Genomic DNA, 25,454 nt, shown 5'->3' on the forward strand with positions numbered 1-25,454 from the left:
CTGGAAGTCAGGTACAAACGTAGAATTAGGAAGGCCAAGAAATAATTTTAAGAGCAACTAGATAAGGACACAAAAATTCACATTAAAGACAGAATAAGGACATCAGAGTCAGGAACCCCTTTCAAACAGGCAGTGGGGCCATCTTTGAGGTGCAAAGCATATGATGATGATTTCCACAGTCCCAGATTGAGATGTCAGTAGAGGACATTTTGGTAATAACTGATCAATTAAACTGTAATAAGTAACCAGGTCCAGATGGTATTCACCTGAGTTTTGAAGAAACTCAAATATGAAATTGTTTTCCAACTTATTACTTAAATCAGTATCTTACCAGATGACTGGAGGATGCCTAATGTAAAGTTAATTTTATAAAAATGAAAGGCTCCAGAGATGATCCTAACAATTACTAGCTAGGAAGCCTAACTTCTGTAACAGGCAAATTAAATTAAAAATATAATGAAAAACAAAATTAACAGACACATAGATAAACAAGATAATTGGGGATAAGTCAACATGACTTTTGTAAAAGGAAATCATGCCTCACTAATCTATTAGAATATTTTGAAGGAGTCAACAAGGGCAATGGTGATTCAATAGATATAGTGTACTTCAACTGTTAAAAAGTCCCAGATGAAGTCCTACACCAAAGGCTGTTAAGCAGAGTAGGCAGTCATGGGGAAAGAGGGTAAGCCCTCTCATAGATCAGTATTTAAAAGATAGGAAGCAAAGGATAGGCATAAGTTTTCTCAATGGAGAGAGGTAAATACGGTCCCCCAAGCATCCATACAGGGATCAGCAGTGTTCAACATATTCATAAATGATCTGGAAAATAGGGTCATCACTGTGGTTGCAATATTTTCATGTAATACAAAATAGATAAATCCATAGCTGACTGCAAAGAGTTATAAAGGGGTGTCATTACACTGGGTGACTAGGTACCAAAATGGCAGATAAAATTCAATGATGATAAGTACAAAGTAATGCACATGGAACAAATAATCCCAACTATACTCACAAAATGATGGAGTCCAAATTAGCTGTTACCACACAAGAAATAGATCTTGGAAACACTGTGGAAAACATCTGCTCAGTGTGGAGCAAAAAAAAAAAAAAACTAACAGAAAGTTAAGAACTAACAGGAAAGGGGTAGATAATAAAAACAGAAAATATCATCTTCTTCTTTGCCCTTAGCTCCTATGGGAGCATAGGCCATGAACAATTTCTTTCCAAGCCTCTCTGTCTTGTGCCACCTTTTTAATTCTCTCCAGCTTTTGCCCATTTTCCTCACATTCACATCCAGGTCTCTTCTCCAACTATTCTTTGGCCTTCCTCTTCCCCTTTTTCCCTGTGGGTTCCAGGATAGAGATTGTCTGGTAATGCTAGTTGGTGGCTTCCTCAGTGTATGGCCAATCCAATGCCATCTTCTTCTTAAAATCTCTTACTCTACTGGGCATTGCCCTGCTCTTTCCCATAAGCTAATGTTTGTAACCTTGTCAGACCACTTCAGGCCAAGGATCTTATGCAAGCATTTATTAATAAAAGTCTGCAATCATTTTATGTTTGTCCTTGTTCGCCATGATTCTGAGTCATATAGAAGTACTGATTTTACATTTGAGCTGAAGTTCTTTATTTTGGTCTGTAGCTTGATCTCTTTTGAATTCCATATGTTCCTCAAAATAATTAAAGAAAATCTTGCCTTCTGTATTCTTAATATCTTTGTCAGTACCTCCCACTTTATTTACAATACTACCTAAATAAGTAAAGGTATCAACTTCCTCCAGTGTCGTTCCTCTCAGACTGCTGTTATTTGCTGCATTCACTTTCATGATCTTGGTCTTCCCCTCGTGGATCTTCAGTTCCATCTGCTGTGAAATCTTGTCCAGCTTCACTGTTTTCAACCTCATTTTGCATTTGAAGTTGATTATGTGACAGAAGAGCTAGGTCATCAGCAAAATCATGGTTTTCTAGCTGTTTAAACAGGGTTGACTGGATTCCATTCCTCTCATTACTTTTTACTTCACTCATAATCCAATCAACAGCCAGAAGAAAAAAGAAGGGGGACAGAAGACAACCTTGCTGAACACCAGACTTATCTGGTGCCACTATATAAATTGAATAATGTGTGCTATTTTGATTGCCCCATCTCAAATATATTAGTTTGAAAATGTTCAGAGGACAACAAAAATTATTAGTAATATGAGACAGCTTCCATATGTACAGTGTCAAAACACTGAGGCTACATCCAGACTGGCCACAAATTCCGGAAAAGGGATGCAAATCAGGTAAGTCAGCATAGGGAAATCCGCGGGGGATTTAAATATCCCCCATGGATTTAAATAAACATGTCCGCCGCTTTTTTCCGGCTTGGGGAAAAGTTGGAAAAAAAGCGTCTAGACTGGCGCGATCCTCCGGAATAAAGCCCTTTTCCGGAGGATCTCTTATTCCTACTTGAAAGTTCTTGAAAGTAGGAATAAGAGATTGTCCGGAAAAGGGCTTTATTCCGTAGGATCGCGCCAGTCTAGACGCTTTTTTTCGGCTTTTCCCCAAGCCGGAAAAAAAGCGGCGGACATGTTTATTTAAATCCGCGGGGATATTTAAATCCCCCGCAGATTTCCCTGTGCTGACTTACCTGATTTGCATCCCTTTTCTGGAATTTGTGGCCAGTCTAGACGTAGCCTGAGACTGTTCACATTAGTTAAAAGATGACCAAAGGGAGGATACTGCAGAGGAATCTTAAATCATAAGAATCATAAAAGATTAGGGTTGGAAGAGACCTCAGCAGGTCATCTAGTCCAACTCCCTTGCTCAAAGCAGGACAAACCACAACTAAATCATTCCAACCAGGGCTTTGTCAAGCCTTGCCTTAAAAAGACAAGGTATAAAGATGGATATTTCACCACAACCCTAAACAATCCATTCTAGCGCATATTGCGTGGCTTATTTTAAGTTAATTTTGAAATAGAGCACTATTCCAAAATGTCCCTTATTCTTCATGGAATGAGGTTTACAGGGACGTCAGAATAGTGAGCCCATTATATTTTGAAATAAAGGCTTGTTCAAAATAGCTATTGTGGGATACCGGAAGTATCTTGAAAGAGCTCCACAGAATAGATGTAGCCCTAGTGAAATAGTTTTTCATGCTATACGACCTAGATCTCCTGTACTGCAACTTGAGACTATTGCTTCTTGTTCTGTGATCTGCTACCACTCTGAACAGCTTGTCTCTTTCCTCTTTGGAACCCCCCTTTATGTAATTAACAGGTTCCAAAGAGGATGTTCAAAATCATTAATGGTGATTAGAAAGTAAATAGGGGTTATTTACCTCTTCAAATAACACAAAACTAGGGATCAAATACAATTAATAGCTAGAAGGTTTAAAACAAACAGAAGGAAGTACTTCACATAATGCCAGCCTGTGGAATTAGTTAGCAAGGGATGTTGTGAAGGCCAAAAGTATAATCGAATTAAAAAATTAAATGAGTTCATAGATGATATGGCTATGAACCAAGATGGCTATGAACCAAGATGGTTACAGACATAACCCCATGTATTGGATGTCCCTAAATCTCCAATTGCCAGAAGTTGGGAATGACTGATGGTTTGAAACATTCAGAATTTACTTATTCTGTTCATTCCCTCTGAAGCATCTGGCATTGGACATTGTCACAGATAGGATACAGACCTAGATGGACCATTCATCTGTCACAATACAATCATTCTAGAATTTTTACTGCACATCAGGCTTCTGTCCCTCTTGCACAGAATCAAAACAAATGTTTAATGTAGCAGAACACACATGAAAAAAGTGAATGAGGATAATAATTTTGGGCTCAATCACAAGACCTCTTGTGCACTTAAACAAAAGAGTAAATGGAAACAAAGAGTTCCTTGGCACAGGCAACCTGCATCATTGAAATCAAGGTAGAGAGAGCAGCAGTTCATGTGTTGTCATTCCTCTAGACAAAGTCTTGGCGACAATCAATAGTACATGAGTATTGCCACAGAGTGGAAAGTAACTCACTTTAGCAAAAGAGCTTTTCACATCATATCATGGATTAGTTTACCTGTGCAGTAAGAGAAGCAGGAAACTCTGACAGTTACAATCTGGTGTCAATGCTGCCCCTTTGTCACGATGGATTGGAGAGCTACAGTCAAGCCATTTGGCTATGTCTAGACTGGCATGATTTTCCGCAAATGCTTTTAATGGAAAAGTTTTTCCGTTAAAAGCATTTGCGGAAAAGAGCGTCTAGAATAATTCTGTGTGTTTAATAAGTTTTTTGGGATCATCCAGTGATCTGCAGATCTTTTTCCCTGTGGGTCTTTGGAGAACAGGGCCTGAGCCTATGGGTGTCCTGTAAATTTCTGAGTACCTTCAATTGACAGTACATTAAACTCAGGAGAGTTGGGGACTCTTGGCACCAAGCAGGATTTAGAAACTGGGATTTCAGATGTCACCACTGCAGACAGCCTCACAGTGAGATTTAAAGATCTCAGTCTATTTAATTTATTAAGAAGAAATTTCAACACTTACTTCACTGGGTGTATGTGTTGAGGAGAAAATAGTGGATACTTAATTGCTTTAATCTAGCAGACAAAAGCATAACAAGAACAGATGGCTATATATTAAAAAAAAGCCCAAATCAAATCAAATCAAATCAGAAATGGGGTAGGGATAAAGTAAAAGGGTATGTCTACACTAGCCCCCTAATTCGAACTAGGGTGGCTAATGTAGGCATTCAAACTTGCAAATGAAGCCCGGGATTTAAATATCCCGGGCTTCATTTGCATGTTCCCGGACGGGCAACATTTTTAAATTCCCTTAGTTTGAGTTGACTGCCTATGGCTACATGCGGCAGTCAGAAGTTAATCCGAACTAAGTCCTTTGGATTAACTTCTGAATGTCACGTGTAGCCGTGGGCAGTCAGTTCAAACTAAGGGGATTTAAAAATGGCGCCCACCCGGGAACATGCAAATGAAGCCTGGGATATTTAAATCCCAGGCTTCATTTGCAAGTTCGAATGCCTACATTAGCCACCCTAGTTCGAACTAGGGGGCTACTGTAGACATACCCAAAGTGAGAATGAACAGCCATTGAAACAAACTACTAAAGGAAGTGGTGCACTTGCCAGTTCTTGTCTTCAGTTCAAGGCTGGAATTCTTTTTGGGGAGACATGCTTTAGTCAGACACAAATTATTAGGCTCAATACATGAGTGACCGGGGAACATTTTTGACTCCTGTTATCCAGAAAGTCAGATTAGATGATCAAATAGCCCCCTTTGGCCTTTGAGACTATTAATCCAACCCTGCATATGGTGAAGTTTTCAATGCATCATATCATGAGGAAGAGGTAGGAGGGAATGAAGAAGAGGTGCCATGCATATGCCAAGTCTTCAAAGTCTCTATATCTAGACCACCATCTCAAGACTCACTGTTTCACTTTAACATAAGCAAGAAGAAGCCAGGTGGTCTTACTAAAGGTGGTATTACTAGTTCTCTTGGGGTCTTTTTTTCTGTAGAGAAAAGACACACACAGTCTGTTGTTTCAACTGCTTAGTATTAAGGATGCACACTAAACTAACAAAAAGAAGAAAAAACACCAAAACTGAAATGAACATTGACATTTTAAAATATTGTTTAACATGTTAAATTCTTTCATTTTTACAGCTCTCTGCCTTCCAACCAGAAGTGAAAAGCCAAAAGACAGCAGGAGAGGCTGTTCTCAGGGTATCTCCAGCTTGAAGTATGGGAAATCTCTTTAGACAATGTTCCTTGAAGGTTTTCCAGCCTTAATTTTACAGACTGAAAGGCTGAATAATTTAACAGTCATTTTGATGGTTATCTGAAATGAACTGCAGAGTCTTAAAACCTGTTAGTGGGTAATGATTTCATATGGAGGTATTTGTAGCATGTTTATACTATCAATATATATTTGTTATTACTACAACCTATAATAGATTATTTTTACCATTTTTGTTTTGGATGAATCAGAAAAGGAACAAGAATAACAGAACAGAGAGGAACAGAGCAACGCGAAAACAAAATGTACGGGAATCAAAATTGTTTAAGAATGATCAGATTTTTAATTGCATGCTTTGTTTTGCAAATAAAATGTAATTGTCTATATTATAGTTTACAAATTACTCCAATTTATTTGGATAATTAGGGTACAAAGAAAAATCAGTTTCATTACAAATGTTTTATTATTGTTAGAATGATTTTTCAATTAAAATATTTGTTAATAATATTTTAGTGTGTTACCACTTCATTGGCATTATATTTTTAATTTGATAACTATGATGTCAGTTGCCTTTGATAAAAAAACATGGAAACCTGATTGTTTGCAGTGATCCTTAAGAATGCCCTACAGTGGGAGAATGCCAAATGTTAAGGCTATCTTATCCATTTAACTACATCAAAATTGACATTTTAGTAACAACCACTGTAATAAGGATGTAAATCACTTGTTGTAGGTACATGCTGATTGAGACTGCACAGTCTGGGAGTGTGGGAGTCTTTTGTTTAAGACATGACAGATGGCTCAGCTGCTTCATGAAAAAAATAGAGAATTTCTTTAATGCTGATCAATTGAGGGTCCTATCCTGAAGCTCATGACAATTGCTGATTTCATTGGGTATTGGAACAGGGAAGATGTTATAAAGTCTACTCTTAAATAAATCCATATGAAGCATGGGATGGTGTATAAACTTCTGCTTTGTTTTTGAAGAAACAGTTTCTCACCTATGTAGGTAAGTAATGTTCTTTCATTCCATTTACATGTTCTGCAGTTGGTGAGTGCACATCTAGTGAGCATGCATTGGAGAATTTTCTAGTCAACTGTATCACTGGAGTGGTTCATATGCCCTTCCTTTCCTGGTGCACTTTGCCAGAGCAAAAAAATTGATGCTGCTCCAACACGGCATTACTTTACCTTCATGATAGGCCATGACATTAGGACTCCAGAGTAGCAAGGATAGCAGGTGGGTTGCGTAACATATATATGGACTATGCATCTCAAACCTCATCCATTATTATAGAGGAATAACCTAATTTTCTTCTTTGTGTAGTAGTCTGTGTATGTATTCCATAGTTGGAGACTCCTAAGCAGAAGTCTCCACTGGGGACAAGTACAGAGAATCTGTGCAAATATGAATTTTAACCCACAACATCCACATTTTGCACAATCCTTGGCCCCTTGCATTAGCATGTAATGCTTTGTGAATGTGTGTATGAGGACAACCAGGTCACTACTCTGCAAATATCCTGGATTGCCAGGTTCACTACAGAAGTCAACAAGGTGCACTGCACTTGTTCTTTTCTAGGGTGTTTCCTGTCTATTAGCCTGTGATATGACCTGATGAATTGTGCAATTTGATATTCTTTGCACATACACAGCTTGTCCTTCAATTTGCTGTGTAATCTAGAAGTGGCCTGGGAAATTTCTGGAAATGCCTTGTCCTGTCTATGGAGAACAAATGGTTTTGATAATGTCCAGAGTTAAGGCAAAGAGTCATAGTTGCAAAGGGAGCATTCATCAGTTTTGCCAGGACCAGAATAAGGTCCTATGCTAGGACCAGATCTCTGATGAATAGATAAAATCTGAAGACCTCTGCCGGGAGCCTTATTGTCATGGAGTGAGAGAAGATCAAGAATTGATCAGTTGGTGTGTGGACCATATAAATGACTGCTAGGCAAACCCTAAGTAAGCTCAGTGCTTCTGATGCAGCGGGTACTCCAGGATCTCCTGAATTCTCAAATACATGGAAAAAATTCAGCACTGTTATGCCCATATAGGAAATATAGAGACATAGTGGATTTTTTCTTGCTACTAATAAGAATTTACTGAATATCTCAACAACAGACCAACTCTACCGATGTCAACCAGCAGACATCCACACCGGTGGGTGGGGGGAATTCAGGATTAAGTGTAAAACCATCACAGAATATCAAAGATCTGGAGTAAGGAGATTCACAGAACTAAAGAGAGATCATGAAGATTCCTGAACCATGTTTGCTTGGCCATACCAGGCTTTGTTCCACTTCATCTTTCACAGAATCTTGGGCAGCAGGAGGGATGAATCAAATGCACTCAACAGCCCAACCATCCCTTGAAGGAGAAAGGCATCTGAGGGTGTTTCTACACAGCGCCCTAAACTCAAAATAATATATACAATTCGTGCTACACAAATTGTATGTCTTATTTCAAATCTATTTCAAAATAGCTTATTTTGAAATTTGGTGCATCTACACAGTTTCAAATTTTGAAATAATGAGCTATTTTGAGCCATCCCTTAACTTTCCTGCAACAAGGTTTACTAGGATGGTGAAATAGCATGCCCATTATTTCGAAAAATATTTCAAAATAACATGCGGCTTGCATAGACGTGGGGTAGCTATTTCAGGATACCTCTGGTATCCTGAAATAGCCATGCAATGTAGGTATGCCCTCAGAGATCTAGGACTGTGGGCTCCCTATGAGCAAAAGTTAAATGTTAGACATGTATTGTTCATTGCTGTCACAAAAGGTCTCTGTGGGGATTTTCCCAAAGCTGGGAGATGTCCTGAAGGATTTTCATATGAAGCAACTACATATGCTTGTCACAGAAGTATGTGTTTTTACATTCTTCACCTCAGGGAGATAGATAGACCATTTACATGCTAATGTAACTTTTCCCCAAGACTAATTAAATAGCTAAATTGAAATGCTAACAAACCAATAATCGCGGAATTGGAGGTATGTTCTAAATAAAGTTTCCCCAACATATACCACAAGTGGTAGAGAAAAAACTAGATGTGACTCAACACTTTATACCCTTGCAAAGTGCACTCAAAGAAGGTGCTCTGATCTCCGTCAGCATCTGTTTTCTGGGACACACTAAAATCCATATTAATATTATGTATGTAGTTTCCTTAAATCTTACAGAAGTCTAGAAAGAAAGCTGCTCCTTTAGTATTGTCCCTCGAAAGGGGTTGAATAATCCCTCTGCTCCCCTATATCTACAACCAGAGTTAGCAGTGTGGTTTGTAATTCACGGAGATATACTCACACTAGCTCTAATTGAGATAGCATCCTAAAAATAACTGCCCTGCATATGAACCCTCCTATACTCGATGGGTACTTAGCCAGCTATGCATGATTGCTGATAATAAGAAGTGTCTACCTTCTATTTTTAACATACATAGTTTTAACATGAGTTAGCGCAAGCTGGAAAACACACCCATCAGCCCCAAATGTAGGTATAGACTAAAAGGGGCAGGATATGACTAGGTCCAATAGTGCAGTACCTTCAAGATATCCAGTGGAATCACGGAAGATTTTCCATTTGTTATACTGTGCTACTGTATACTGATCAACTCCTAGCTTCTATTATTATATTATTGTGTTATTTGAGCACCTCCTAGTATTTAATATATTTATCCTCAGAACACTGGGATGAAATTTGGGAAGTGCCATTAAGTGCTTTACCAGATGGCATTCTAAGGAATAAAGAAATTAAGGTCCAGATTCTCAACATTATTTAGGTATCTATCTCCAACTGATATGGGGAGTTTGAGTTATAAAAGTGCATCTACACAGCACCCTAAACTAAAAATAAGATATTTGATTTGCGCTATGCAAATTGCATATCTTATTTTGATTGAATTTTGAAATAGGCTATTTTGAAATTTGGCATGTCTACACAGCACCAAATTTCAAAATAAAACACTATTTTGAGACATTCCTTAACCCTTGTGGAATGAGGGTTACTGGGATGCTGAAATAACATTCCCATTATTTCAAAATATATTTTGAAATAGTAGGCGACTTGTGAAGACATGAGGTACCTATTTTGGGATATCTCCAGTATCCCAAAATAGCCATGCAGTGTAGACGTACCCTTAATAAATGAGGTTTAGGGCTTCAGTGTCTTCCTAACATCATCATTAAAAAAAGCTATGAAATACAATTGATCCCAGATTTCCTAACTGTTTGACTAGTATAATCATTACTGTCTAGCTAATGACAAGACTGTTGTATTTAGGAAAATGTGCTGTCCTAGCATATGAGGAAGCATCAGGAAGGACATTCACTAAGGGTGTGTCTAGACTACATGCCTCCTTCGACGGAGGCATGTAGATTAGCCAGCTCGGAAGAGGGAAATGAAGCCGCGATTAAAATAATCGCGGCTTCATTTAAATTTAAATGGCTGCCCCGATCTGCCGATCAGCTGTTTGTCGGCAGATCGGGAGAGTCTGGACGCGATGCCCCGACAAAGAAGCCTTTCTTCATCGACACAGGTAAGCCTCGTGAAACCAGGTTTACCTGTGTCGATGAAGAAAGGCTTCTTTGTCGGGGCATCGCGTCCAGACTCTCCCGATCTGCCGACAAACAGCTGATCGGCAGATCGGGGCAGCCATTTAAATTTAAATGTAGCCGCGATTATTTTAATCGCGGCTTCATTTCCCTCTTCCGATCTGGCTAATCTACATGCCTCCGTCGAAGGAGGCATGTAGTCTAGACACACCCTTAGTCACAATTCATTCTATAGCATTATAACATCACTCATGCCCTTAGTCAGAGCTATGCCTTTGTGGCATAAATGAGTCTTTAGTCTTTAAAATAACAAAACTATATGGCATATACTAATTTTATCATATGTCATGTTGGACTTGAAATTCAAGTTCTTCCTTTGTGATCAGTTATTTTTTAATAATTATAGATTACAGTATTTAGAATTGTAGTAGTTTTATTCAATAAATACAGTCCTATTTTAGAGTCAAACTGATAGCACCAAAATAAATGTGGAATCTCCTTCCCCTCAACATAGCTCAAATTAATACATTCTGTTTTTTGTAGTAAGCCTTGCATACACACTTTGTATTATTAGTATTCACTTTCTCATCTAACTAAATAGATATTTTCAGTACTCATTATATAGCAGTAGCATAGAAAAGTCATACATTATTTAAAGATATTCTTGTTACCTCTTTGAAGTGAATATATGCCATGAAAGGTGGTTTGTTTGGAGTTTCTTTCTTGCTAGCTGTAATATGAAAGTAACCAAGCCACTGTCAATGAAATGTTTACCAAAAGTTAGGCTGAGGTTATTTACAGCATAATTTTGCTGCAGGAGAGTATTGCTTTAATTTTAGTCCAGATACAAAGCCCTTTAAAGTTGGTGGGCATTTTTTTTCCGGTAGAGTTTTGCATCAGCCATTAAAAGAGTGAGTACTGAAACAAGGGAGGCAAACTAACAAAATGTTTGGGTATCTGAAATGTTGAAAATGTTACAAAAATGTTATTTTATCATTACTGAATGTCTGCTTCTATGCTATGTTTAGTTATGTTTTATTTTTATCAGTTACTCCTATTGGAGTATAAGTTAAATTTGCATTGGTTGGGATAGATTTGATTGTGCATGTCATTTGTCCACACGCTTATTATTTTCAAAAATCAAGAATGATATTTTTCTGAAAAGTGCTCATGTTCTTGAAATAGCATAGGTCCATTTGGAAGATTTTCAAATGTTACTAATATGGGAATTTTTGCTGAAATATAGACTCTTGAAGTTAAGCTCCATCAAGGAATAAACTGATTGTTACAGACCTTTGAAATATTTCATAAAATACTAAAAAATGAAATATAGCAAATTTACAAAACTTTCCAATTATTATTTTTCTTTCTTGTTTATTAAAATTAGAAAGAAGCCCGGTACACAGTGTATTGTGAACAGCAAACTTGCATTACAAACTCAGTAAACTATGGTCTATATTGATTACTATAATAGACCACATCACACTTATAACTATAATAGTTTATATTGTTATTATCTAGGAGCAAATATATCTTTCAATAGTCTATGGATTCATCCTCAGAAAGGAAGGAAAAAAAGAATTCCCACCATCTGCCTCATTTAATAATGAACTAGGCAAAGCTTGGAATATATAATAGAGGTAATAATTTGGACATACGTGCAATGGATAAGTTGATATTAAAAGGTCTTTGTATGCCAAATTCATAGTCCTTTACTAAGCAAAATTTTCAGTGAAGTCAGTGGGAATTTATTTTGCTTCCATAAAAATTTCAGCAGTTTGTCACTCATCTCTAAGGCTACATCTAGACTGGAGGGGGGGGGGTTTCGGAAAAAGATATGCAGGAGCCTACACAGAGCCGAATTTCAGAAAACCCTCCTCTTTCAGAACATCCCTTATTCCTCTCACTGAGAGGAATACAGGGATGCTGAAAGAGTGTACCCGCTTTTTTGGAAACTGTTCAGAAAAAGCAGATGCATTCCTTGGAAAAACTCCTGGAAAAGCTCTGCAGTCTACACATAACCTAAGTCTCAATGAGGAAGAGCAATCTACCAACATCAGCATACATAGGAGACCCTCCACATGGAAACTTTCTCCTTACAGTACAGTGACACAGTGATCATCTACCTCTTCAGCAGAATTTCTTCTTTAATTCCTACATCCAAATCCTGCAAGCAAGCGGACAGTCAGGTACATCCTCCTCCTTGGTAGACTGCAGATATGAAAAAGTGAATGTAACATGCAACACTAGGTCATAATAAGTTTTGTGTGGAGCCCCCATTCACTGGAGAAAGCACCTTAAAGGGGAATTCCAGGTAGGTACGTGGAGGAAATGCAGCAGGGTCAGTGCACAAGAACAAAATCAACATGCAGATGACCCTGTTTGCAGAAAATGTGATTATGTGAGCCAAACTTTCTGTTCCACATTGGGTCAAGCCTCTCCTTCCATGAGAGAATAATCTCGAAGAAATACCTCGAGGGAGATTTCCTACTCTCTATGTCCCATTCTCCAGGCGTTTTCACTGGAGGTGGAGATCTCCCCAACTATGACTCCTTAGGAGGGCCAGAAAAAGACTTGAAGACTAAAAGCAGTGTCTTCCACTCTCCCCCATCTTCTCTCTAACAATATTATGAAAAACATGACGTTAAGTGCTCTGGAAGTCATGTTGCCTTTTTATGCTAATATGACTCTTGTAAGCTCAAAAAAGGAGATTGTTGTTATGCCTAAAAGAAATATATCATCTCCTCTTGATGAACCTAAGGGAATACTAAAACATGATCTGTACTATCTCTAACTTAATTATAATTACACCCCCCCTCTAGAATTCTGTTTGTGTCAGCATTTACATTATGAAACCCCACTTTGAAGGGTTTATAATGCTACTCTACATAGTTTGGCTATTTTTATGGGATTGCATACACATTTGCTATTTTTTAAACAGTAGCTTGACTTTTAGTTTGAAATTTTATAGCTCACTTTTCTAAGTACTTTACTCTGCTGGGGTGTGGGTGGGGGAGTCTTAAGAACAAAGTAAAAAGTTAACATCATAGAACATATCTACATAAGGGGATAAAAGACCCACATCGTGGCTGTAGCCAGCTTAAGTCAGTTGACTTGGGCTTGCAAACTTGGGCAACAGGGCTAAAAATTGCTCTGTAGACTTCAATCTAGGATTGCAGCCAAGCCTGATGGTCTAAACCTCAATTTTTCAGCCTCAAACCCGGATAGCCCAAGTCAGATGACTTGAGCCAACTGCAAATCCTTTATCCATGTGTAGACACACATACAGGAATCTGTGATGAAACAGAACCATACGTATATGTCTACACCTTATATTAAGACCAGGCTGTCATTGAGGTCTGTGTTCAAGTCCCCTTCATTAGCACAAATCAGACAACACTGAGGACTTGGATGGGTCTAACTGAGACCTGCTGTGACTTGGTTACAGCTCCAGTATGTGGACCAAGCTCAAGCTGCAGATCTGAGTCAGAAGATCTGTATAATGCAGTTATATTTCTATAAGACTTGGGTTCAGCAATTGTAAGTGGTGGACACTTGAGAGTTTGGAAACATCAAGTTCACAAATCCCATAGACCCAGATTTACAATGCAGTGCAGACACACTTGCCTTCTCTGGGCTTTGGAGCCTGATAAGGAATGTCTACAAAGTTATTTTTATTGCTGCAATGTGAGTCCATAAGGTCAAGTCAGCAAATTAGGGCTCTCAGACTCACTGCTGTGGGTAGTTTTTGCAGAGTAGAGAAGTTTCCAAATTTTGCTTTATATATGCTTGAATTCTTAGCTTGATAAAAGGGGTTAGGAGAGGACTCAGATATGCAGCATCTTCACCCACCAGAGGGGACACAACCATTAAGCCAGAAGTGGAACTGCCATTTAATAATCTGTAGTAATGAATAGCAAGCTCACTATATGTTACCAGAGCAGTGAGGGAAAATTGATGCAAGCTATTGGTTTCAAGGACACCCTCTCCTTCCTGTTGTAAACCTTGTTGTGCCAGTGCCCAGAGTTATCTGATCAAAGGGCTTTCAATAGTTAAATGGTGACTTGGTTTTTGTGAAGGGGGATGATTTGCCAGGGACATCCCAGGAAGCATCAGTGAGCTCTGACAAGAAATCATCCTGACACAGAGGGAAATTCTGTGAAAGAGTCTCTAGGGACCTATTTCTTCCAGGCTCCCTTGTGGAAGATGGCTACACATCTGGTAATGATTATGGTCTGGTTTATTTTTTTAAGATTTTTTTTTCTTAAATTCTTTTCTTCTAAATAAATAACAGTGTTAAAGAGACTGTGTTTGGTTACTGACCACCACTATCACAGTGGGAACAGAACTGCAGAATATGAGGCCTAAATCAGATATGCCGAGGTGATCACTAGTTAATTGGTTGATTTTATCGCACATTCATCATTGTGCTATTTGGTGTTATGGTCAATTCAGGGTTTCCTCAGAATTATACTCTGTTTTTCTTCACAGTTGCTTTCACTCTGCAATCTGATATCTATGTCATTGCCCCTAGTGCACAGTTTCAAACCTTTCCCCCATATGAAGCATGAGTTCTGAATTGTTCAAGATGACATTTTCAGAGTGATCTGACTACCAAGCCCTCTTTTCTTCTATTTCACACTGACAGGAGTACATTTAAGCCTATGTCCTTGATTTATCCTTTTTGCTTAAGTACTCTTGAAGTCTCACATTACAGTGTGATGTGTTGTGTTATGTCATGTGTTGCAATAATTAGGACTAAAAGAATGAGATCAACATTGAGCCTTGGCAAATGTGTTAATATTTGATTTGATGACTGACTTTCAGAATTTATAATATCCCCCTGCCAAAGCTGGATAAACCAAAATGACATAGGTCTCAGACCAAAAGGACACATGACTATTGTGTAGTCAATTTCAGGCTCATATATAAGGAAAAAACAGATTTTGTTCTGAGATGTCAAAGGAGGAAAAAGTCCGTTCAGTTTGAAAAAAATTGAATATAGTTTTGTGACAAGTACAATATCTAGATTACTGTCAGGAAATTATCAGCTCATTCAGATGAATTAGTAGTACATTTGACCATTCTAGACTAGAACATCATAGGATTCATTTCTATAATCCAACTTGCTTTTAAAGGCTGTGACCTAAGTACATCATATTCATTGCCTCATGACATCAATGGCAGTGCACAATATAATCCATAAGGTTGGAACATTCTCCCCCATTTGGTATATTTTTTGAAAATTTAATTTTAAATTGTATTTCCAAATATATATGGTCCTGCACCACATCTTCATTTTAACATATTTGATATGGATTAAAAGTAAATCTTAATGATTGAGAAAAGATGCTGTATCTACCTGTTTTGCTTTACAATTACTAGAGTCTGGGCATTAAAAACAAATTAATAAAAGGCTACTAAAAATTCTAGATCCACATAAGCTGATGGCATATCTGTTCCGTATAGTTTCTCACAATGAGACATAGAATATAACCACTTAGCTTCCTGAGAAGATTAGTATAATATTCTTTAGTATTCTGCTAATCCCCCAAATATGAAGGTTGTATATTGTAGAGGAAATGTATTCCATTATGAAATAATTGGAATAAAAACTTCTATATTATTGTCTGAAGCTTCTGTGCCATTTCAAACTTCCCAATTAGAATACATTATCATTAATGGAAGTTATACATGCAATTCCCCCACGCTTAGAAGAAAGAACAGATCTCTTACTCTATATGTTGGCAGAATTTCAAATGTAAAAGCCTACTTCAACTGCATTATACCTCCTTTAATAAATATTTTGCTGTATGTCTTTATGCAAAACATACTCACATGTCATTAAAAAACAATATGATCTCTCAGTTGCTGTTCTAAAAATGAGTAAGCTACCTTACAAGAAAAAGCCTCTTCCATATCAAAGATACATTATTGTCTCATTATCTGTGTAATGATAATGGACTTTTGTACTTATTTTTATATACCTGTTTATAGAGCTTGTTTCTTTCTTTTAGATATGAATCAATCATGTAAGAAGGTGAATGTACCTTAAAATGTACTGAGTTGTTTTTCCTAGTTTAAAATAATTTAATGCTGCAAAAATTGTGGCTACATTTTGCTAATACCTTTTAATTTTCTTGAAAAGGATATGAGACATGTCCTTCCTCGTTGTTAAATGAAATAAAATAAAATAAAAATCCTGACCTTAAGAACACAGGATGAATATTCAGGGTTATAATTAGAAAAATATCAACAATAACAATACGATTTTATTTGTAAACCAAGCACATTGACATGGAAATCATTGGGACACAAACAGGGAACCCTGTGATGCCATTTATACAGTCTCTTTTCCCAATAATGCAGCACTTTAGTCCACAGTTGGAATTCACATACCTCAAAATTATTTTTCTGTGTAATACCAAATTATTTGTGGGGCTATATATTTAAAATTTCTATCTAAGACTAGATGTAGAAACATCAGGATTCCTTTATAATCTTAGTTGCTGGAACAGCACCAATACCAGAATGGTTATGTTAGAAATTATGGTAATCTCTTCCGCCTCTCCCCCTCCCCCATTCCCTCCTGAGAATCTCAAAGGGTCAATTGTGCAATTCGCTGTTGCTAAACATAAGGTGTCTAATATTTCTACTACTTAGCTAGGCAGCATATTGTTTGGCAGAAATACTGTTTTGAGTTAATACTATTTTCCCAGAAGTATATCCTAGCTTGTAGCTAGAATAAACTTTTACAAGAAATTACCGCAATATTTTAAACTATCAGAATTCACATGTAACATTATATTGACTATGTAAGGCAGTCTTTTTGTGCTGGGGAAAATGTGGACAAGAGCAAAGTGAAATATGCCTGTCAAGGTTTTCCTATTTGTGGAGGCCTTTTCCCCTCTGTTCAAAACACAGTTTGAAATAAAACGATGAATTTGTGTGTATGTGAGCATGCATTAGACTTTATAACAGTCATTATTATGGTAAATATAGAAAATCTCACATTTGTGTTATTGTACTAAGCTGATCAGAAAATAAATCTGGGACTTTTCAGCTTAAAAAAGAGGAGACTAAGGGCGGATATGATAGAGATCTATAAAATCATGACTGATGCAGAGAAAGTAAATAAGGAAAAGTTATTTATATGTTCCTATAACACAAAAACTAGGAGTCACCAAATGAAATTAATAGGTAGTAGGTTTAAAACAAACAAAAGGAAGTATTTCTTCACACAATGCACAATCAACCTGTGGAACTCCTTGCCAGAGGACATTGCAAAGACTACAACTTTAACAGAGTTCAAAATTCATAGAGGATAGGTCCATCAATGGCTATTAGCCAGGATGGGCAGGAAAGGTGTCCCTTCTCTCTGTTTGTCAGAATCTGGGAATGGGTGACAGTGTATGGATCATTGATGATTACCTGTTATGTTCATTCCCCCTGGAGCACCTGGCACTGGCCACTGTCGGAAGACAGGATACTAGGCAAGATGGACTTTGGTCATAGCCATTCTTATGTTCTTATGTTCTTAAGGTAGCTGAATTAACACAGATGTACTGAAAAGGTCCATTCATTTTCTTTAGGAAAATAGCAATTTTCTTGATATTGATATTTTAATTTCCATTATGCTGAAAAGCTATTACCTTCATACAGGAATAGCTAGAATTATGCATGATTTATTATATTTGCTGTTGAGTCTTTTCCACCCAACCTTCTTATTTGTCTCATTCACCAACTATGATTTTTTTTGTTGGAGCAGAGACTGTTGTTTATTATATGTTTGTACAGTTGCCAGTGCAACAGGACCCTACTTAGTTTGAGCCTTTTGGTGCTGACACAACAAAATTTGAAATAGCGGTTATTCTTGTTAAAGTGTGTCTTGAAATGTAGCGGTAAATTCTAAATTCATAAAAATAGAATATCATTATGAATCAATTGACTATAATTCAACTCCCCAGTTTGTAATTGTAAAGAAGATGAGTTTGAGGAACATGATATAAAAGGTGGAGGTGAAGGCATATATATAAAAAATAAATCTATACTATTGTAAGAAGAATTTTTGCATGATGTTGTCATCAAGAAAAAACCCTCTAATGATGGGCCTGGTTTTGTTCTACCAGACTTTAATTATGTGACTGTCTTTTAACTTACACTGCTGAAGATTTATACAGCTCTGCATAATAAAATGGAACGAAGGGAATCATAGATCTAAAACTTCATCTGGAAGTCATTGTCATTCTTTGCAATGAGGAACAATTTGATTAAAGTATATTTCTAAAAGGAACCTGCAAAGAATAAAATGTTAGCACCCCAAAGAAGCTGGCTAGTACAATGGGAGTTGATTTTAAAAAGAAATGCTGTTAAAAATGTTAAAAACCTAAACAGTCTAATTAACTTCTCCAGACACTGAGCAAAAGTCCCTGAGCCTGCAGCTGATTGTGGGAAGGAAGGAGCTAAATAATGCTATCATGGAAACCATTTGATAATTTTGAGTCATAATAATTGGACACATGGTGGTGCATTAGCAATTTTAGAGCTACCATTAATATTAATAGTGAAAGATAAGATCTTAACAGACCTTGTCAGAAAATAAAATTATTATTAATAATCATAATTTTAATTGTGAAATTTCATTTCTTTTTTAATGTCATGTACATCTGCATTTTCTGATTAGCTTACTTTAAAAAAAATTGGCAGACCTCTGAATACTCTGTTGTTTTTTCTCTGCATTATGGATTCTTTTTCCATTGATTATTTTGGTAGTCCTTTAAATATCTTTCCCAAGATAGGGGGTGTCCAAGTAACTTGTAAGACCAAAATCAAGTGTCTAAGTATAGTGAGAGAGAAAAGTGATAAGGCAACATCCTTTATGTTATCTAACTCAACAGTCCCACCCCTCTCCTTTCCTTCCGAGTCCTTCCTAAGAACGAGTGTATTAAACATATGTCCACTTGGGATAGAATTTCAGTGCCTTTCAGTTAAGCATTCAAACTTAAGCATTCAATAATCTTGAGTCTAGCCACTCTGCCTCTCTTTTAAAAAAATACAGTATAAAGCTTCTCAAATGTTCCATGATACGATAGCCTTTGGGGTCATATTTCCAGGCTTTTCTTTGTAGTCACAAGGACCATTTTTTAAAATGAAAGCTGAAATTCTCATGCAATCACATGAATTCATCAGCTAGAGCTTTATGAAAAAAAATTAAAAAGCTGACCACACTGATTTTTTTTCCTAATATTTATGCTGTGATTCATGCCAAAGGTGCTAAGTAAATATTAAAGTGAATATGAAAGTAAACTAAAACAAAACTAAAAATGAGACCTGTATGAAAAAGTTGCCAATTCAGAAACTCCCACTATCAATAAATAGTATGAATTCAAATCTTTTGGGTATATAATAAAGAAACTTTTATTGAAATAATTTAGTCAGCACCCCCATTGTAATGAAACACAGTGGAACTAAATATACCACTGTCCCCTCTTTCATATTGGACTATGTTTCTGAAAAACTCAGTTTAGCTAAACAAGACCTTTTCTTCAGATCCATGTTGGCAATTGCCTAATTTCCAATATTTTTCAAAATGTGTAAACTTTTTACTCCTTAAAAGGTAAAAGTTGAAGTCCCCATTCTATAATAGCTTTTTAGCTTCTCTTTTATAACAAATGTAAATCTTCATCCATTCTCTGGGCACTTTTCCTTGCTTGAGAGACATTCCAAACTCTCATGCTGCCATGTATGTCAACAAAGGCCTCAGTTCTTTTTTGGTTACAGCAATATTTCTACCTCACACTCTGTTTCCTTTGCAATTCTAATATCCTTTCACAAACAACCAATCACTGCCTATTGCTCCCTTAACTCACTAACTTAAAAAGGGTTCCAAACATGCAAATCATCTGAAGATAATTAACATGACAAAAATTGCAGTGAAAGCTGGTCAGGATCCCAGGGGATTAACATAGAAAAGAAAGAGGATGCCAAGGAAATAAAAAAGTCCACCATATTCTCTAGTGGAGTTGTGACAGAACAGGGGCAGGGAACCCCAGCCTTCAGAATAAATGTTATTGCTCTGGTGAGTGACTGTGAATGTATGGGTTTATGAAATGTGAGAAATGCAAACATTATTTAGTATAGTGAAAGAATACACAATAAATGTAATATTAAAGGCAAGAAATTGTTTATACTTACCATACATTTTCCACTAGCTTGTTCACACATTTTATAAATCACTGCTTGCACAAAACAAAAGCAATGAAAAAATCCAGTTTCCACAGAAGGATGAAATCTAGGATTACTGAAGTGAATGGAAAAAAATTCTACTCTCTCGAATGGGGCCTGGAACTTTCACAAATTGAACAATCTTGTGGTTGATACTGTGCACTATGTACATGGCCAAATTTTCAAATCTTATATGGTACAAAGCAAGGCTCAAATGCTATACTTCTAATATGTAAGCTATAGCAAAATGGGAAAAAGGAATTGACATAAAAATTAACTGCTACTGAATGGGAAAAAAAATCTGTATTATGGACAGAGTAGATTTATGTGATGTGCTTCATTTAACAAAGCAATTGCAGTAATATACTAATTAGAAAAATTGCACAGTGAGATGAATTTTTTGTTATTTCAAATGGAAGTTTTTGTCTTTCTTACAAATAAAGCATAAAAAGAAATGATTGCTTATGTATGGGAAACTGGATCTGTAATGTATTTGAAGAAAATGCATACAAATGGAAGTTAGGGGAAAACATTCTTGTACCCAAAGGGACTATCTCTGCTTTAATCCCTTATTCTATTAAACATATGTGCATGTAGCCATGGGGATAATGTCTGTAATAAATATGGTCTATATTGCAAAATGGTTTGAGAACACTTGGCCAATGGTATCAAATAAACCTGGTCTTTCCAGTACATATATATTGGTGAGACTTATTTGTACAATAAAAATAAAGAATTGAAGTATAATTCATATAAAGACTTGTGTGCTTTGACTATGTATTGCCTCTGTTTTAAGAATAAAACATAGGTACTGAACTACCACATCTTATAACAATTATATAGACAGCTAGAGCAAAGAGGCCAAATGGCATCTTCCTCTTAGCTTGTCACAACACCTACATTCTAGGACCGGGGTGGACAAATACTGGCCCATTCCAGATCCAGTCTGCCAGGGTTACTCTCTGACAGGCCCCCACATGGCTGTGTCTGTATTTACCAGTACCTCCACAAGTAAGGGGAACACAGCTCCTGTTGGCTGTGGATCGCTGTTTCCAGTCAATAGGATCTGCAATGGCTGGTACCTGTAGAGGTGCAGGTGAATATAGCGGCCCACCGAGAGCTAACTCTGGCAAATTGTCACAGTTTTATTACTAGGAGGACAGGGAGTTGTGTGTGTGTGCCTGCAGATGGGAAGAGTAAGGGTATGTCTACACTACAGCACTAATTCGAACTAACTTAGTTCGAATTAGTTAATTCGAACTAAGCAAATTTGAACTAGTGCATCTAGATGTAAAAACTAGTTCGAAATAGCGTTTCGCTAATTTGAACTAGCATGTCCACATTGAGTGGACCCTGAACCGAAGTTAAGGATGGCTAACTTGGCTACCCCCTGAAGCATAAGAGTATAAGAACGGCCATACTGGGTTAAACCAAAGGTCCATCTGGTCCAGTATCCTGTCTTCCAACAGTGGCCAATGCCAGATGTCCCAGCAGAAGTGAACAGAAATAGGTAATCATCAAGTGAGCCCTCTCCTATCATTCATTTTCAGCCTCTAACAAACAGAGATTAGGGACACCATTCCTTCCAGCGTGGCTAATAGTCATTGATGGACTTAACCTCCATGAATTTATCTAATTCATTTTTGAACCCTGTTAAAGTCCTGTTCTTCACAACACCCTCTGGTAAGGAGTTCCAGAGGCCAACCATGCGCTGCATGAAGACAAACTTCCATTTGTTTGTTTTAAATATGCTACCTGTTAATTTCATTTGGTGCCCCCTAGTTCTGAAAAATTGACCGGTTTAATGCATACTTGGTTCTTCCCAAAGCATCTTGAAATTTCTTGGCTTCTGCTGTGGATATCATTCCAAATTCTTGTTATGTAATCAATTCTAAAGTTTCATTTTGTAGACTGAAATCTAGTCTGGGTGTCTGAAAAAAATATCTTCCACTCTCCATGTACATCATTAGAGACTGGCTGTCAACCACTGGAAAAGTTTCACTTTTCCCAAATGTAATTGATGATGGTTACCATCAAAGAAAGGACACTGAATCAAACTGACCAATAGTCTAATCCAAAATGGCAAATCTTACATTTCTAGGAAGAGAATAACAGACAGAAGCAAAATATATGAAGATGAAACTATGCATTACAAAGTTAATGTTGGCAGAAATCAATAGAAGAAATTTTCTTGAGTTCATTTTATATTAATGAAATAAAATTCCTTACAGACAGTACAGATAATTTGTTTTACTGTTCAAAGCATTCAGAAATGTTTTATGACTTACATTTCTCACTAATATAACAAGCTAATTAAAGCAAATGAAGGTTAATATAATCATACCTAGGTACTGTATTTGAATAGATTATTGCATTTATCTATTAAATAGTTTGTCTTCCATTCTTCCATCCCCATTAAATAGTATTCTGAATAATCAGAATATCAGCAAATAGCTTTTATGGAGATACAGCATTACTATATTCTTATTAAAAATTTCAGGTGACCTACAGCATTTAAAAAAATGTTACAAATCTAGGCAAAGTGCCCCAGGCTATGAAGCAAAAAAGTAGTTCTTTATACCACTGTGTGTATTTCTAAGGTCTTTACCATTTGAATGATTACATTATCTCAGTTTTATATTCACTATTTAGGAGGTAAATGTCATCTTGAATCATTGAATCTCAATTTTTTTTTACATGTTCCATTTTGTTTGATAGGCTTTTTACCCATTGTAATTTATTGCTATTACTGATGAAAATATAAAACTAAGAAACTGAGAGTGTAATCAAGGCTAATGTTGAACCAAATGCCACGTGATAATAAATTAGCAAGAAAAAATGCTCTAGAGACAAATTGAGATGTTTACCATTTCAGGTTGAATACTGATAGAACAACTGTTTATGTAAAATATAAAGCTATACAAAGAAAACTAAATTCTCTTATTTTATGTAAAAATACAACAATGTGTCTTGGATCTTTATTATACAGAGCTATGGAGAGGCATTTATGAACCTTCACTTATGACTCACAATAGCTGTGGGATTTTCATGACATAAATTTTCATTTATCGTGACATGTAATGGCAAAGAGACCCAACCATTAAATGAGAAGAAGCTGTGGCCAAAGACAATTGCATTTTCAGGAAAGCACGTATATTCTTTCCATAGTTATCTAACAATTATTCCATTAGTAATATAACAAACTGAGAAACTGCAGTGCACTTGAGCTGACTTTTCACAATTATTGGGCATGCCTTTATGTTCTTGCTGTGAAATAATATTCTATTCTTAATTAGGTCATTAAGTTTATACAACAAGAAGGACAAATCCTGCAGTCTTTATTAAGGAGAAACTTGCATGGCAAATGAATAAAACTTTTGTGTCATTAAGGTCCTGATCCAAAGCCTTCAGCTGATTTCAATGGCTTTGATTACGGCCACAAGTTAAAGTTTGAACAAGACTGGCTAATTCAGGAAAATATAGGAATGAAATTGTCACCCTGATGTTTAAGTATCCTGAAGCCACACATATTTTTTCTAAAGTCAAGGAACAAAATAATTAAGCGCGTGATTTTTCCACTTCTCTGCTGTGAAAAACTAAGGCTATGTCTAGACTACATCCCTTTTTCATAAAAGGGATGTAAATTAGACGTATCGCAATTGCTAATGAAGCGGGGATTTAAATCTCCCCTGCTTCATTAGCATAAAAATGGCTGCCGCTTTTTTTCAGCAAGGAGCTTTGCTGGAAAAAAGCACCAGTCTAGACGCTGATCTTGCGGAAAATAAAGCCTTTTCCGAAAGATCCCTTATCCCTCTAAGGGATAAGGGATCTTTCGGAAAAGGCTTTATTTTCCTTGCCGAAAAAAGCGGCAGCCATTTTTATGCTAATGAAGTGGGGAGATTTAAATCCCCGCTTCATTAGCAATTGTGATACGTCTAATTTACATCCCTTTTATGAAAAAGGGATGTAGTCTAGACATAGTCTAACAGTATAAATTTAAGGAGATTGCTTAGCTCCTAGAACTGGAAGGGACCTTGCAAGGTCATGAAGTCCAGTCTCCTGCCTTTGCAGCAGGATCAAATATCATTCCTGACAAATTTTTGCCCCAAATGGCCTCCACAAGGATTGAACTTACAATCCTGCGTTTAGTAGGCCAATGCTCAAACCACTGAACTCTCCCTCCTGTCTACACAATAGTGGTATATTAAATTATAGTTACAGTACCTTGGGATACTGTTTAACAGGGATCAGTACTCTTTCTGACAGCTTTATGTTTTTGTTGCTGATGACATCAAGGTATTTCTTTTCTTCATCTTCCTTTTTTCCATCAGAACCCTGAAATTTTTCAATTTCTGAAAAAAAATTAACAAAAATATATTTGTCATCTTCAGCAACTCTACTTGACATAATAATATATAATATAATTGGACTGATTATCTGGCTATGCTAAAGGAAGGATAGAAGACATTTGGCATGGGCTAAATCAGTGTTTCTCAACCAGTGGTACAAGTATCCTTAGGGGTGCTTGAGAGAAGTCTGGGGGGGTACATCAACACAACTGAAATTTGGAGCAAACTGAATTTTTGTATTAATTTTTACAATGTTTTATTATTTTTGTACTTTTTACACCCAAAAAATTTATTGCCCACCCGGCTACAATTAAGTTGTTTAAACAAATGTTTTGCAATGGTAGAAAACAACTGTGTGTGTCTGCAAACTGTAGGTACTGGGGCTACTTCTAATATTTTTTTTTAAAAAAAAGGGGGGTACTTCTAAATTTTTTTTGAAAAAGAGGTACTTTATAAAAAACGATTGAGAAACACTGGGATAAATCATGCTGCAATTTTATTATTAGATGTCGTGGACTACCTGGCAGACAACAGGTAACCCACTGTTTATTCCATAATTATCAGGGTAGCTTTTACCAGATCCCCATCA

The 25,454-nt window shown here is 36.7% G+C and overlaps 1 protein-coding gene and 1 long non-coding RNA gene across 2 annotated transcripts in view; one reads left to right on the forward strand and one right to left on the reverse strand.

Moving 5' to 3' along the window:
* The window catches only part of KHDRBS2 (KH RNA binding domain containing, signal transduction associated 2), a 594,613-nt gene that overhangs the window by 392,216 nt on the left and 176,943 nt on the right, over window positions 1-25,454 (reverse strand). Inside the window, exon 2 of the mRNA XM_014575134.4 lies at window positions 24,741-24,868. Within this exon, the coding sequence (XP_014430620.1) occupies window positions 24,741-24,868 (128 nt within the window). The remainder of the gene's footprint in view (window positions 1-24,740; window positions 24,869-25,454) is intronic.
* Window positions 3,782-6,309, forward strand: LOC142827799 (uncharacterized). Its single transcript, XR_012902559.2, has 3 exons — window positions 3,782-3,921; window positions 5,666-5,741; window positions 5,990-6,309. It is a non-coding gene; the product is annotated as an uncharacterized LOC142827799 (long non-coding RNA).

This window comes from Pelodiscus sinensis, chromosome 3 (genome assembly GCF_052426305.1).
Source record: "Pelodiscus sinensis isolate ZL-2025 chromosome 3, ASM5242630v1, whole genome shotgun sequence".
In the NCBI taxonomy this organism is placed as follows: domain Eukaryota; kingdom Metazoa; phylum Chordata; order Testudines; family Trionychidae; genus Pelodiscus; species Pelodiscus sinensis.